The following is a 16185-nucleotide window of genomic DNA, read 5'->3' on the forward strand; positions in this document are numbered from 1 at the left end:
AAAAAAAAAGAGTAAATTAAATATCTTAAGTGAGAGAAAAGCAACAGTAAAGAGGAACAGAAATCAATGAAATAGAAAACAAATAGAGAAAATCAACAAAGCTAAAAGATGGCTCTTTAAAAAGATTAACTAAATTGATGAACTCCTAGTAAGGCTGATGGAGAAAAAAAGACATCAACACTAATGTCACCAACCAGCATCAGTAATGAAAAAGAGGATCACTACAGTTAGATATTTTAAAAATAGGCCGGGAATGGTGGCTCACACCTATAATCCTAGCACTTTGGGAGGCTGAGGCTGGAGGATGGCTTGAGCCCAGGAGTTCAAGGCTGCAGTGAGCTATAATCATGCCACTGCACTCCAGCCTGGGTGACAGAGCAAGACACCAGAAACATCATTGTCTCCAACAGAATTAAAAAATAATAGGCGGGGTGCGGTGGCTCACACCTGTAATCCCAGCACTTTGGGAGGCCAAGGCGGGCGGATGACGAGGTCAGAAGTTTGAGACCAGCCTGGCCAACACAGCAAAAGCCTGCCTTTACTAAAAATACAAAAATTAACTAAGCGTGGTGGCGGGCCACCTGTAATTCCAGCTCCTCGGGAGGCTGAGGCAGGAGAATCAGTTGAACCTGGGAGGCAGAGGTTGCAGTGAGGCGAGATTGTGCCATTGCACTCCAGCCTGGGCAACAAGGGCAAGAAAACAAAAAAAAAAACCTCAAAAAAAAAAATAAACCAAAAAAATTAAATAATGAGAGTATTACAGATAACTGTATGCCAATAAATATGACAATTTAGGTTAGATAAACAAATTCCTCAAAAAACACAGTTACCAAATCTGACACAAAATAAAACTGGAAATTGAAACAGCCTTATTTGATAAAATAGCCATATTTTATTTTTATTAGTTGTTATCAAAAACCTCCCAACAGATGATGAAAGTGTTCTGAAATGGAATTGTGGTGACAGTTGCACAGCTGTATAAATGTCCTAAAACTCATTTACAATAGCTGAATTTTATGCCATGAAAATTATACTTCAGGCTGGGCACAGTGGCTCACGCCTGTAATCCCAGCACTTTGGGAGGCCGAGGCGGGTGGATCACCTGAGGTTGGGGGTTCGAGAGCAGCCTCGCCACCATGATGAAACCTTGTCTCTACTAAAAATACAAAAATAGCCTGGTAGGCACCTATAATCCCAGCTACTCAGGAGGCTGAGGTAGGAGGATAGCTTCCACCTGGGAGGCAGAGGTTGCAGTGAGCCTAGATCGTGCCACTGCACTCCAGCCTTGATGACAGAGCAAGATTCCATCTCAAAAAAAAAAAAAATTTCTTATTTGGCACATACACATTTACAATTGTCATTGCTTCCTAATGTATTGACTCTTTTTTTAACATCATGAAATCATAAGTAGTAGTAATCCTTATTTTGCAGTCTATTTTGTTTAATATTAATATAACCATTTCTTCCTCCCCTTCCCTTCACTTTGAGGATGTTCTTCATGTAGATTGTATTGGTTAGATAAACTTATTTTCCATAAAATTCATCCAATAAAATGAAATATTGAAATTTCATAATTGGCTGGACGCGGTGGCTCAAGCCTGTAATCCCAGCACTTTGGGAGGCCGAGACGGGCGAATCACGAGGTCAGGAGATCGAGACCATCCTGGCTGACATGGTGAAACCCCGTCTCTACTAAAAAAATACAAAAAACTAGCCGGGCGAGGTGGCGAGCGCCTGTAGTCCCAGCTACTCGGGAGGCTGAGGCAGGAGAATGAACCCGGGAGGCGGAGCTTGCAGTGAGCTGAGATCCGGCCACTGCATTCCAGCCTGGGCGACAGAGCGAGACTCCGTCTCAAAAAAATAAAAAAAAGAAATTTCATAATTGATCTTTAAATTTTTTTTTTTTTTGAGATGGAGTCTCGCTCTGTCACCCAGGCTGGAGTGCAGTGGCGTGATCTCAGTTCAGTGCAAGCTCAGCCTCCTGGGTTTATGCTATTCTCCTGTAGCTGGGACTACAGGCGCCCACCTCCACAGCCAGCTAATTTTTTGTATTTTTTAGTAGAGGTGGGGTTTCACTCGTGTTAGCCAGGATAGTCTCGATCTCCTGACCTCGTGATCTGCCCGCCTCGGCCTCCCAAAGTGCTGGGATTACAGGTGTGAGCCAATGAGCCTGGCCGATCTTTAAATTTTTTTTAGAAGTCTGAGTCCTGGTGATCATAATTTGTTCCATTTGTAGATTCCACTTATGGTAAACGTCATCTGGTTCTTGTGTCTTTTTTTTTTTTTTTTTGGAGATAGAGTCTTGCTCAGTTGCCCAGGCTGGAGTGCGGTGGCTCGATCTCGGCTCACTGCAAGTTCCGCCTCCCGGGTTCTCGCCATTCTCCTGCCTCAGCCTCCCGAGTAGCTGGGACTGCAGGCGCCCGCCACCTCGCCCGGCTAGTTTTTTGTATTTTTAGTAGAGACGGGATTTCACCGTGTTAGCTAGATGGTCTCGATCTCCTGACCTCGTGATCCGCCCGTCTCGGCCTCCCAAAGTGCTGGGATTACAGGCGTGAGCCACCGCGCCCGGCCGTCATCTGGTTCTTTTTGGAGCAAAGGCTGCCTGCATTCCTCTTACGTTCAATTCTGTGATATTTTGTTTCCAACAGAACAATAAACAAAAACAAACTGAATGTCACCTAAGCACAAAATTCAAAGCAACTGCAAGGCAAAGAAAAGTAGTTACTTCCAGGTTTTTTTAGATTTTTTTTTTTTTCATGATTTTAATAGAGGGGACAGAGTTGATTTGAATTTTATTAATCACTGTTATTTGAACAATTGCTAGATCCCGGTATCTAGCAATATCCAGGAAAATGTGCCTTTCTAAATGTTTATCTTAGTTCATTATTTCTCAGTGAATGCCTGTGGAGATATGAAAGAATCCTGTCTCCAGTAAGCAAAATATGTTTTGGGGTGTGATAACTGATTTTCCTATTACAGATGAGAAGAGTGGATATTTGTCTAAATAGTATGGCTGTTTGGCTGCCCAGTTCTAAAACCTAAGTTTTTCGGATTGGGTGTTCAAAAATTGGAACTATTGCTAGCTTGTTAGTTCTTTCCACCTGAAGCAGGATTTCTCTGTCTCAACACTGTTGGCATTTTGGCCTGGAATTATTATTTTTTTTCTGTTCTGTGTGTTGTAGAATATTGAATGATTTGTATTCATTGGTAAATAGCTGCTGTCTTGACACTCCTGAGTGTCACCTGGCCCCCTTGTTCAGCACTCCCTAGTTCTGGCCACCTTGAGGATCCGGCTCCAGCATGGTCAGCTGTGTCTTTTCTGATTGGTTGTGGATCTGGGGTGCGAGTTGTTAACATTTTGAATACCAACTTGGATGTGAGGGAGGAAATACAGGACAGTAATGAAAATGAGGGCTAGAACTTTTAGTCTGAAATATTCTTAGACTCTTCAGGCTATTCTGTTTTCAGGCTTTTCTTAAATATCAGGTTTCTGCCGGGCGCGGTGGCTCACGCCTGTAATCCCAGCACTTTGGGAGGCCGAGGCAGGCGGATCACAAGGTCAGGAGATCGAGACCACAGTGAAACCCCATCTCTACTAAAAATACAAAAAATTAGCCGGGCGCGGTGGCGGGCGCCTGTAGTCCCAGCTACTCAGGAGGCTGAGGCAGGAGAATGGCGTGAACCCAGGAGGCGGAGCTTGCAGTGAGCCGAGATCGTGCCACTGCACTCCAGCCTGGGCAACAGCGTGAGACTCCGTCTCAAAAAAAAAAAAAAAAAAAAAAAAATCAGGTTTCTATTTGTTGGCTAACATGAGAGTGACTTAAAATATTCAGACTTATTTATTTATTTATTTATTTGAGATAGAGTCTCACTCTGTTGGGCAGGCTGGAATGCAATGGCACAATCTTGGCTTACTGCAACCTCCACCTCCTGGGTTCAAGCCATTCTCCTGCCTCAGCCTCCCAAGTGACTGAGATTACAGGCACATGCCACTGTGCCCAGCTAATTTTTGTATTTTTAGTAGAGACGGGGTTTTACCATGTTGGCCAGGCTGGTCTGGAACTCCTAACCTCAGGTGATCCACCCACCTTGGACTCCCAAAGTGCTGGGATTACAGGCGTGAGTGACCACGCCCAGCCTCAGCCATATTGATTTAAAACTACACCTATACTGCTGGGTAAAACTACTCTTCAAATAACCAAACAAAATGTTGAGCTTTCCACTATATGTTAAAAGTTGATAGAACAGAATTTGCCAATTGAAAAAGTAGTCCCACAATTAGTTCCTTCTGGAGCCTGAGATGACAGTTTCTGGTGAATTGAATTATTCAATTAGGTGTGACCCCATAGGCCTACTGTGGTGAAGTGGCATTCTCAAAAGAGGTCTGTCTAGAGGGCAGTGACAGCCAGCCTCAGGCCTTGGACCTGATTGCACTGTATTGACATGATTTGTATTGGCAGAGCGGTCTTCATAAAGAAGAGCCTGCAATAAGACACACCTGCCCAGAGAGTGCTTGTCACCAGGTGAATGAAATGGAAAAGAGGGCCGGGTGTGGTGGCTCACACTTGTAATCCCAGCACTCTGGGAGGCCAAGGTGGGTAGATCACCTGAGGCCGGGAGTTTGAGACCAGCCTGGCCAACATGGTGAACTCCATTTCTACTAAAAATACAAAAATTAGCCGGGCATGGTGGCAGGCACCTGTAATCCCAGCTACTCAGGAGGCTGAGGCAGGAGAATTGCTTGAACCCGGGAGGCGGCGTCGCGGTGAGCCAAGATCGCGCCACTGCACTCCAGCCTGGGCAACAAGAGGGAAACTCCGTTTCAAAAAAAAAAAAAAAAAAAAGCAATTGAAAAGAGTACAGCATCATTAAAGATAAGAAAGAGGCCGGGCACAGCGGCTCTGGCTTGTAATCACAGTACTTTGGGTGGCTGAGGCGGGCAGATCATTTGAGCCTGGGAGTTTGAGAGGGCGTAGTGGGATGCACCTGTGGTCCCAGCTACTCAGGAAGCTAAAGTGGGAGGATCACCTGAGCCTCCAGTGAGACATGATTGCACCATTGCACTCCAGCCTGGATGACAGTGAGGCTTTGTCTCAAAAAAAAGAGGGATTGATCTTTTCTTGGAACTTTGAAATGCTCATTTTCAGATAGTGTATCTATAAACTGAAGACTAAATCTTAATTATTAATCTTACTAATAAATTTAATCATAAGTTTTAATGTCTGTTTTTATGTTTGTTAATCTGTAAAATAAACTACCAAGTATTCTTTCAGGATCTTAGATGGGAAAAATTTTAACATATGTTCTAGCTATAAGAACCTTGATTTTTTAATGCAGCAGTGAGGTATAGCTTAACTTTAGCTTCTAATGGGAGATATAAAAGCTGATTAATTTGCTTGAAATATTTGTGAGTTTTAAAATGGTGATCCTGGATAATAAGTAACTCTAATTTTGAAGTTGACCTAAACTGTGAATGAGCTATCCATTTTTACCTACACGATAGTATTGAGCAAGTCAACAACCTACGAGAGATCCAAGCACTGAGGCGCCTGAATCCGCACCCAAACATTCTTACGTTGCATGAAGTGGTTTTGTAAGTATATTTGGAGCTTGAAAAGTTATCTAAATTTGATGAAAATAATCTTTTTTTAAGGAAGAAAACCATGGTAGATATTTTGAATATTTGCTTCGTAGCTCAGAGAGTAACCATTTTTACTTCATCTTATATCACATTTTTATTTGGAAAAATGTGCATCTGATTCTTTTTTTAAAATTTTTTTGAGAAGGAGTCTGTCTCTGTCACCCAGGCTGGAGTGCAGTGGCGCAATCTCGGCTCACAACAAACTCCACCTCCCAGGTTCAAGCCATCTCCTGCCTCAGCCTCCTGAGTAGCTGGGATCACAGGCGCCCGCCACCACGCCCGGCTAATTTTTGTATTTTTAGTAGAGATGGGGTTTCATCATGTTGGCCAGGTTGGTGTCAAACTCCTGACCTCAGGTGATCCACCCATCTTGGCCTCCCAAAATGCTGGGATTACAGACATGAGCCACTGCGCCCGGCCAGCATCTGATTCTTAATGTGGCAATGCCTTCATTTAGGTGACTCCACATCATAAAAGCATCCGTCATGCAAACAGTTCATCTCCTGGAGCTCAGTTAGGCTGCTGAGGTCTTGAGTGTGAATTTTGACCTATTGGGAAAGCACTGTTGTGTTATTTCAGGGATTGTACATTCTCACTCTCTCCCTGCCAGTTGCCATTTCTGAACAGTCTCCTGTAGCCTTTCTTACTGTAATTGATAACATTTCTGGGGATTTTTCATTTCTGTTCTAATTATAGAGTAGTTTCCATAAGGCTTATCTATCAATCAAGAAGGCAGAGCACAGCTTGTCCCTCAGTGCCTGCCTGAGCCTGGAGGGCCTTCTTCCTGGCAACTCTGTGCTGTGCTTACAGACCTCACTGAGCCAGGGAGTCAGACTACAGGATTTGGGGACCTTCTTTGCTGTGGGCTAGAATGGCACCGCCACTCTGAGAGGGTGCCCCTCGGTGTAGAAGCTTCGCTGTGGCTCCGGAGGGAGACTGGCCTGTAAGATCGACCAAGGAACTCCAGTTAAACTCCACTGCCAGTTAAAGTCTAGTAGATTTTAATCAGAGAATGGAACAGTTTTAAACTCAAAATGAAATGTCTTGTTATAACTGTGTGACTTCCTGGCCTGTAGCGTTCTTAGAAGTCAATTTGGGCCAGGTCCAGAGACTGCAGTTAGTATGTCATAGTGTCAACACTGCATGCACGTCATGCACTTCCCACACACTTTCTACAGCACTCTGTCCAGAATCTCATGTGGGCCTCCTAACAACCAAGACCCCTTTCTGCCAGATTGGAGGCACCCAGAGTAGGGTCTGGGGTGATACAGGCTCCCGCTAAGGACTCTGGGAACCCTTTAAAGGCCTGCTTGTACTCAGGAGAAGTTGGTGGCTCAGCCAGCAGTCTCTGTCCCCATTCTGTGTCAGCATTGATACCACACACTTGTGATGTGACTCGTTTTTCTCTTTTTCTCCTGACTGGTTTTTGGTTGTTACTCTCCCATTGTGATTTATCCCAATTACATGGAAAGAATTTAGCTAAATTAAAATTTAATTTGCAGTCACAGAGCACGAATTAATTTCTTTTCTTTTCTTTTTTTTTTTTTTTTTTTTTTTTTTTTTTGAGACAGGGTCTCACTCTTTTGCCCAGGCTGGAGTACAGTGGTGCGATCTTGGCTCACTGCAACCTCCACCTCCTGGGTTTAAGCTATTCTCCTCCCTCAGCCTCCCGAGCAGCTGGGACTACAGGCGCCCGCCACCACACCCAGCTTTTGTATTTTTAGTAGGGATGGGGTTTCACCATGTTGGCCAGGCTGGCCTCAAACTCCTAACCTGAAGTGATCCACCACCTCGGCCTCCCAAAGTGCTGGGATTACAGGAGTGAGCCACCACACCTGGCCTCTTTCATTGTTTTGCTTACCCAACTCCCCAGCCTTTTTCTTCTTTCTACTGATAGTTAATTATGTATTTTCAAGACATATATATTTTCGACTTTTAGAATTTTGTTCAAAGTTGGGTTTTGCTAGTATTTTTAATTAATTTTACCTGAAATACTGATTTGAAATCAGAACCTTTACTGTTTCAGCAATTACACTGTAGTATTTGATGTGGGAGTGCCTTATGTTTACTAGAAATGTTTACAAATGGATTAAATATTGGATTGTATTTTCTGATTAAGGCCAGAAAATTTATTTTAAAAACTTGCTTTCTTCTTCAGTGACAGAAAATCTGGTTCTCTTGCACTAATATGTGAACTTATGGACATGAATATTTATGAGCTAATACGAGGTACGTGGAATAATTTGAAAGCTAACCTAAGATCCTCTTTTAAGGCTTCTAATTCATACATATGCTTAGTTGTTCTCAACATCATTAGTCATCATAGTGCCGTAGTTATATATAATACACAGTACAGTGCCACTTCACTCATGGGAAGGCATTTTCCTGATGGCTCGTCTACTCAGAACATGACTGCAAACAAGAAAGGAAGTCCCAGGCCCTCTGGGTGCCCATGTGATCTGGGGGAGGGTGGCGGGAGGCAGCAGGGGCAGCTCTGCTGCAGAGCGCCGCAGCCAGCCCCGCCATGGGCATGTGTGCCACAGGCCCGCTGGCTCAGGGGGCCTCTCAGCTCCCCAGATCTGCTGTTGCTCGACATTCTGTTCCATGCCTCTTCAGGCAAAGCTTTCCCTCCAGAATAGTCGCCTGCATGTGAGGGAAGCTCCTGCCATTTTCCACGATGCTCATTCATTTCCTTTCTTCTGAACAATAAAGCACCGTTGAAGACAGCATGTTTGCCTGAGGTGACCTCAGTCAGGGCTGGTTTCAGATACTTACAGAGGTCCCCTGAGGGCAACAGGAGAAAAGGAGAGCCTGCTGGCCCTCATTGAGCAAATTGTTCCTGGGGGTCTGACCTCATGGTTGTGTTTGATGTCAGGACAAATGAACCTTGTATATCTCACTAAGAAAGCAATACAGCAAGTGTTGGATTTTTCAAATCACATTATACCTAGAGGACAAATAAAAAACAACTGTCCTATTGTCACATGAGTGACTACTTATGACTTGGAAAAGAATTTTAGTGACAGCGTCATAGATGATTTAGATGGTATATTAGCTCACAATTTGGGCCACACTGAAGATGATGTGCTATGGAAACTTTTTAGATCGATAAACTGTTTTTGTGATGAAGAAGACACTGATGTTGAAGATATATATGAAGAGTTCAAATAAAATTGTTTTTATGAAATTGGGTAGTGGAAAAAAGCACTATATCAATATTCATGTATTTTATATGTGACTTAAAATATGTGTGGGATAGTAAATTACTAGCAAAATAAATAGCATAAGTAGCCAAGTTTTTCTACATCCATAAAAGTTGATGTATATAAAGCTGGGCGCAGTGGCTCATGCCTATAATCCTAGCTCTTTAGGAGGGAGGCCACTGCGGGTGGATCACTTGAGGTCAGGAGTTCAAGACCAGCCTGACTAACAAGGTGAAACCCTGTCTCTGCTAAAAAAAATACACAAAAAAAATTAGCCAGGAATACTGGTGTGTATCTGCCTGTAGTCCCAGCTACTCAGGAGGCTGAGGCAGGAGAATCACTTGAACTTAGGAGGCGGAGGTTGCAGTGACCCGAGATCGTTCCACTGCACTCCAACCTGGGTGACAGAGTGAGACTCTGTCTCAAAAAATAAAAATAAAGGCCAGTGTGGTGACTTATGCCTGTAATCCTAGCACTTTGGGAGGCCAAGGCAGGTGGATCACTTGAGGTCAGGAGTTCGAGACCAGCCTGGCCAATACAGTGAAACCTTGTCTCTGCTAAAAATACAACAAAAATTAGCCGGGCGTGGTGGCATGTTCCTGTAGTCCCAGCTACTTGGGACTGAGGTAGGAGAATAGCTTGAACCTGGGAAACAGAGGTTGCAGTGAGCCGAGATCACGCCACTGCACTCCAGCCTGGACATCACAGCGAGACTCCATCTCAAGAAAAAATAAAAACAAAACTCAACAAGAAGGGAGAATTTTTGGCAAGTCACTGTGTGTTTAGACGCTTGAGAAAGCATTGTTTAGAATATATATATATATATACACACACACACATATATATATATATTTTTGAGATGGAGTCTTGCTCTCCCAGTGGCGCGATCTCAACTCACTGCAACATCCGCCTCCCAGGTTCAAGTGATTCTCCTGCCTCAGTCTCCCAAGTAGCTGGACTACAGGCATGTGCTACTATGCCTGGCTAATTTTTTTTTTTTTTTTTTTTTTAAGGTGGAGTCTTGCTGCGTTACCAGGCTGGAGTGCAGTGGCGCGTTCTCGGCTCACCGCAACCTCTACCTCCCATCCCAGGTTCAAGCAATTCTCCTGCCTCAGCCTCTCAAGTAGCTGGGACTACAGGCCTGCACCACCATGCCCAGCTAATTTTTTGTATTTTTAGAAGAGACGGGGTTTCACCATGTTGGCCAGGATGATCTCGATCTCTTGACCTCATGATCCGCCCGTCTTGGCCTCCCAAAGTGCTGGGATTACAGGTGTGAGCCACAGCACCCAGCCAACTTTTTTGTATTTTTAGTAGAGACAGGGTTTCACCGTGTTAGCCAGGATGGTCTCAATTACCTTGACCTCATGATCTGCCTGCCTCGGCCTCCCAAAATGCTGGGATTACAGGCATGAGCCACTGCGCCCAGCCTTAGAATACATATATTTTTAGGATATATTTATTTTCAGTAGTAGAGGAATTACATAACTGAAGAAATTGAATCTATTTCTTTCAGTATCTATCTACAGCGATTGTAGAAAACAGACCTCTGTAGATCAGTAGACTTCCATTCGTTATGTAAATATTGAGTGTCTTCCATAGGCCAGGCAGCGTGTTCAGCGCACTGACTCTAAGATGCTGTGAGCAATATGGAGCATCCTAGGTTCAGAGATGTTAAAATGTAAGGAGAATGGCTAATAGTGCTTGTAGGGTAGTAAATATTGAAATATACATCCTGATTTTAGAGTTAGTAAAATTTGAAAAAAAAAAAAGCCTATCCTAGAATTGATGAAATATAGTGATAATAGCTAACAGTTCATGAATGGTATCCATATGGCCAGGCACTATTCTTAATACTTTATAGGAATTAACTCATTTTAACCTTCCAACAACCCTGTCAGGCAGATACTGTCATTTTTTATTTTTTTAAGATGGAGTCTCACTCTGTCGCCAGGCTGGAGTGCAGTGGCATGATTTTGGCTCACTGCAACCTCCGCCTCCTGGGTTCAAGCAGTTCTCCTGCCTCAGCCTCCCAAGTAGCTGGTACTACAGGAGCACGCCACCACACCCAGCTAATTTTTTTTTTTTTTGAGATGGAGTTTTGCTCTTTTTGCCCAGGCTGGGGTGCAATGGCGCGATCTTGGCTCACCACAACCTCCGCCTCCCGGGTTCAAGCGATTCTCCCGCCTCAGCCTCCTGAGTAGCTGGGAATACAGGCATGCGCCACCACTCCGGCTACTTTTGTATTTTTAGTAGAGACAGGGTTTCTCTATGTTGGTCAGGCTGGTCTTGAACTCCTGACCTCAGGTGATCTGCCCACCTGGGCCTCTCAAAGTGCTGGGATTACAGGCGTGAGCCACCGCGCCCAGCTAATGTTTGTATTTTTAGTAGAGACGGGTTTCACCATGTTGGCCAGGATGGTCTCGATCTCTTGACCTTGTTATCCACCCGCCTTGGCCTCTCAAAGTGCTGGGATTACAAGCGTGAGCCATCCCACGTGGCCCAGATACTGTTATTATCCTTATTTGAAACATGAGGACATTGAGGCATGGGGAGATAAGTTAGTTGTCCAAGGTTACATACCTAGTAAGTGGTAGAACTGGGGCTGAACCTAGATAACCTGATCCTAGAGTGCATGTTCTTAACCATCACACATACTGCCTCATGACAACCCTATGTGATTGGCACTATTATTTTTCCCATTTTACAGATGAGGAAATTGAAGCTTGAAGGATTAAGTAATAATCCAAAATTAAGTTGTTAATAAATGGCAGAACTGGGACTTAAACTCAAGCCTGACTCTGAAATCCTAACCATTAAGCTTTGTTGCTGCCCTGGATCTCTATTTCTGGGCCCAGCTCAGTGCCTTAAAAGAATAGGGGCACCTAATTATTTACGGTTGTTGACGATGATGCTGCTTTAGTGAAAACTCAAACAATCACTAAGGCTTTTGCTACCAGAATGGCAATTCTTATGACTTAAATTGCTGCTCTCAGGTTATTAGAATATTGGGGAGCACTATGAAAGACTAAAGAATGAGATAATAATGAAATAAGGGAACAATCACACAGCCATTACTGAATTGTCTACTTTACAGCAATGTGCAAGGTCTGGCAAGAACTGGGAAGATAAAGAAGCAGCATGTCAGATGCATGTTTTTGATATTGAAAGGGTATATAGTCTTTTTTTTTTTTTTTTTCTTGAGACGGAGTCTCACTCTGTCGCCCAGGCTGGAGTGCAATGGCGCGATCTTGGCTCACTGCAAGCTCCACCTCCCAGGTTCAAGCCATTCTCCTGCCTCAGCCTCCCGAGTAGCTGGGATTACAGGCGCCGCCACCACGCCCGAGTAATTTTTTTTTGAGATGGAGTCTCACTTTGTTGCCCAGGCTGGAGTGCAATGGCACAATCTCAGCTCACTGCAACCTCCGCCTCCCGGGTTCAAGCTGTTCTCCTGCCCCAGCCTCCCGAGTAGCTGGAATGTCCGCCACCACGCCCGGCTAACTTTTTGTATTTTTAGTACAGACGGGGTTTCACTATGTTGGCCAGGCTATCTCGAACTCCTGACCTCATGATCTGCCCGCCTCAGCCTCCCAAAGTGCTGGGATTACAGGCGTGAGCCACTGCGCCCGGTCTGAAAGAGTATATAGTCTAGTGTCCACATAAACTATATGAAAGTGATATCATAAGAGAAAAGGAGTTGCTGGGGTAATTTTCTCTTTGTTGAACAGGTGTCAGATGAGGCAGAGATTGTGTGGGCTGGGAAAATAGGGCTTTCCTGGAGGAGTGGTAGAATTAGACAGGTGCAGGAGAGGATGTCTCATTTGCAATGACATGCCATGGGCTATTCCAGAGGCAGGGACATGGTGGGGAACATAACAGACACAGTTCCCACCCATGTGGAGCTCACACTCGATGACAGACAGGAAACAAACGAAGAAATTACCAAGAATATCAGTCAAAATGATCAAGAATTCCAGATAGGGATAAGTGCTGTCAGTGAATGAAACAGGGCAATGTGTTAGGGAGTGATGAGGATAGAGTACTTCAGGCAGAGGGACAGCCAGTGCAAAGGTCCTGAGGCCACCGTGAGGGAAGAGGCCCACGTGGCTGGAGGACATGGAGGAGAGTTGCAGAAAATGGAGTAGGCAGGCACCAATGAGGCTGGTAGGGCGAGGGTAAGAATTTTCATTATTCTAAGTTCAATGGGAAGCTGTTATTGGGCTTTAAAGCAAGGGAGAGGTGGTTTTCAATTGGTGTTTAGAGCAGTGTTTCCAAAATGATCACAGAAGACCAGTTGTCTTATTTCTAATGTACTGCAGGGGGAACTTTTGTGAAATATAGTAAAAATGAATTACCAGAAAAGTGATCGTGTGCTTAGATGTCACAGCATGTCAGATTGCTACAAACAGTTCTAAACAGTTGTTCTTAATTTATGTCATCTCCTCTTAGACCAGTAACAGTCCCTGAACTGTCATCAGCTCATGGACTGTGCTTTGAGTAGCACCTTTTTAGAAGGAATTCTCCAGTTACTGTTTTAAGAATAAATTTGCTGTAGGTGGATGTGTTGATTCTCCCTTTTAGTTGCAAACAACAGTCTCCCCTATTCTCTGATTAACTCAAGAGGGGTTACTCTGTGATATGGATAGATTGCCAGAATTGTTGGGAGGACTGAAGAAGCAGACTCCGGGCTTGGCCTATAGGAAGTTGCTTCTCACAACTGCTCTCCATGATCAGGCTGCTGGCCCTGCTGCTGACAACGCTCTGCAGAATAAAGCTGCTGCAGCTACCAGGGCTGGAACCAAGCCTTTTCTGCCAGGATCTGTGATCCGTGCCCTCAGAATGGATGCCTTCTCTCCTCTCATCTGCCCCCAAACCTGGGCCTGAAACGTCTTTCCCAAGTATTCCCATTTAGGCAGAGCCCAAGTCACATCTGAAACTCTCAGCTGCAAGGCAGCATGAAGAATGTCATTTGGACTTTCAGGCCTGGCATGCTAGATGGGGGTTGGGCTAGGTCCTGAGCAAGTCAATCTGTGGGTGTGCCATGAAGGCAAGAGTGGTGTGGGAACCTGGGGAAGGGATGGCGAAGGCCCTTTGCCCACCACTCTCTCTGGAAGAATGTCTCTGGATTCTTCTTTGGCATGAGTTAGTAATTGGGGTGAATAGAGAATGGCTACCCTGCCAGCTATCCTAGTTTGTGTATTTGGGTGCATGTGCTTAACGGCTCTGGGCTCATGCCATCTGCAGTAGGAAAGCCTGTCTTGGAATTTATGAAGGAAAAACTGTAAAAGAGGTTTAGTTTCCGTCATAATCTGACTATAGAGGCAGCTACTCTTTTACAAGATTGTTTCGGAATCTACTCTCTTTTTTAACTGTTTCAAGTTAAATTGATAGGACCAGGTGCAGTGGCTCACACGTGTAGTCCCAACACTTTGGGAGGCCAGGGCGGGAGGATTGCTTGAGCACAGGAGTTTGAGACTAGCCTGAGACCCTGTCTGTACAAAATATTTTTAAAAAAAAATTATCTCGGTGCGGTGGTGCATGCCTATAGACCCAAGTACTCAGAGGCTGAGGTGGGAGGATGGCTTGAGCCCAGGAGGTCGAGGCTGCAATGAGCTGATTGTATCACTGCACTCCAGCCTGGGCAACAGAGTGAGACCCTGTCTCCAAAAAAAAAAAAAAAAATACTCATTTGCCTTAGTGAGTGGCTAGTTTGTAGTTCTCTCCACCCTCGCTGGAGGGGCGTGTGCTGGGGATGCTGTCATGATGCAGGCCACAGTGGCAGCTGTATTCCTTCAGTTAGTGCTGAGTCACAGTGAATGCCTTGGTTTATCACTGTGTTCACTTAAGTTTTTAAAATTACTAGTATCATATATGACATTCCTTGGAGGCTTCTTAATGAGAATATTTGATAAAAATTACCTTGGTCAGGAGAGCTAGAGCTTTTGGGGCCTGCTGACATTCACTAAGGGGCATATGAGAAACTTCTGAGTGACTTGTTAATTGTACTCTATTTTACTTGTTTCAAACTGTTTGAAAACAAGAATCTGATGGGAACCAGATACAGTCTTGGGCCCAGAAAGTTCGGATCTCGTTCTGGAGAAGTTTGTGGAGAGTGGCTGGGCAGCGCTTTCCTTTGCAAGGGTGTGGTCTCCAGCTGTTCAGACCACTGGGCACACACTGTTGCCCTGATACCTCACTCCAGCAGTAACACCTCTCCTACTGGCCCGGGACCAGGAACGGCTCCCTACCCCTAGGGCTGTGAATAAGGAGTTTCCAGGAGGAGACCCAGGGAGGCAAGGAAGGGCGGGCACCTGAAGAGGACTCTTACCTGGGACTGAAGGCATCTGAGAAGCACAGATTCCTGGCTCCATTAGATCTAGGTTCAGGCCTTGAAATCTGCTTTTTTATTTGTTTGTTTGTTTTTGAGACAGAGTCTGGCTCTGTTGCCCAGGCTGGAGTGCAGTGGCACAGTCTTGGCTCACTGCAAGCTTTGCCTCCCAGTTTCACGCCATTCTCCTGCCTCAGCCTCCCAAGTAGATGGGACTACAGGCACCTGCTACCATGGCCAGCTAATTTTTTGTATTTTTAGTAGAGACGGGGTTTCACCATGTTGGCCAGGATGGTCTCAATCTCCTGACCTCTTGATCCACCCTCCTCAGCCTCCCAAAGTGCTGGGATTATAGGCTTGAGCCACCGCGCCCGGCTGAAATCTGCTTTTTAAAAGACTTCTAGGTGATTATGAAGATTGGATAGATTAGACTTTTCCTAAAAGATTCCACATTTCCCAAGTTCAAGTTCAGATGACTCTAATGACAATTTTATGATACGAGTAAGATTTGAATGTGTGGACATGGCTGGAAAGGGTGTTCCTGGGATGGAACATCATGAATATAGGTACCGGTGAGCTTTGGGAGCAACCAGAGAAGAGTCCATGAGGGAATTCACCTGAGTATTCGATAAACAAACAAGAAGGGTGTGGTGGGGCATGGTTCTCGAAGCAAGGACCCAAGACTAGTTGCTGCACCTGGGCTCTTGTTAGGCGACTGTGGGGCCCCACTGCAGATCTTCTGAAGCAGAAATGTGGGTGGAGATGGGGAGGGACAATCTGTGTCTTAGCAGCCCACTCATGGGAGTGTGAGAACCCTTGTGGTGGAGAGGAATTTGTTGAAGGGGGTCTTGAGTGCCAGGGTAAGTCATAGGGGCAGTGAGATTGGGTTTGATCGCAGGACCCAGGGGCACCTGATGAGATGAACTTCCAGCAGCTTCATCCTGCTGCATGTGTGAAGGAGAATGGAAAGTTGCTTTCTTTTCATCTGTTACAGATATTAATTTAATAAGATT

General features: G+C 44.9%; 1 protein-coding gene across 10 annotated transcripts in view; it reads left to right on the forward strand.

The window, feature by feature from the left end:
- Positions 1-16185, forward strand: part of MOK (MOK protein kinase) — an 85411-nt gene that overhangs the window by 33660 nt on the left and 35566 nt on the right. For 6 of the 10 annotated variants that reach the window (XM_050796744.1, XM_050796746.1, XM_050796749.1 and 3 more), the window contains exons 3-4: positions 5504-5593; positions 7800-7870. In XM_050796744.1, the coding sequence (XP_050652701.1) occupies positions 5504-5593; positions 7800-7870 (161 nt within the window). The remainder of the gene's footprint in view (positions 1-5503; positions 5594-7799; positions 7871-16185) is intronic. The other 4 variants (XM_050796750.1, XM_050796752.1, XM_050796751.1 and 1 more) reach the window with 1 other exon arrangement.

This window comes from Macaca thibetana, chromosome 7 (assembly GCF_024542745.1).
Source record: "Macaca thibetana thibetana isolate TM-01 chromosome 7, ASM2454274v1, whole genome shotgun sequence".
NCBI classification, from domain to species: Eukaryota; Metazoa; Chordata; class Mammalia; order Primates; family Cercopithecidae; genus Macaca; species Macaca thibetana.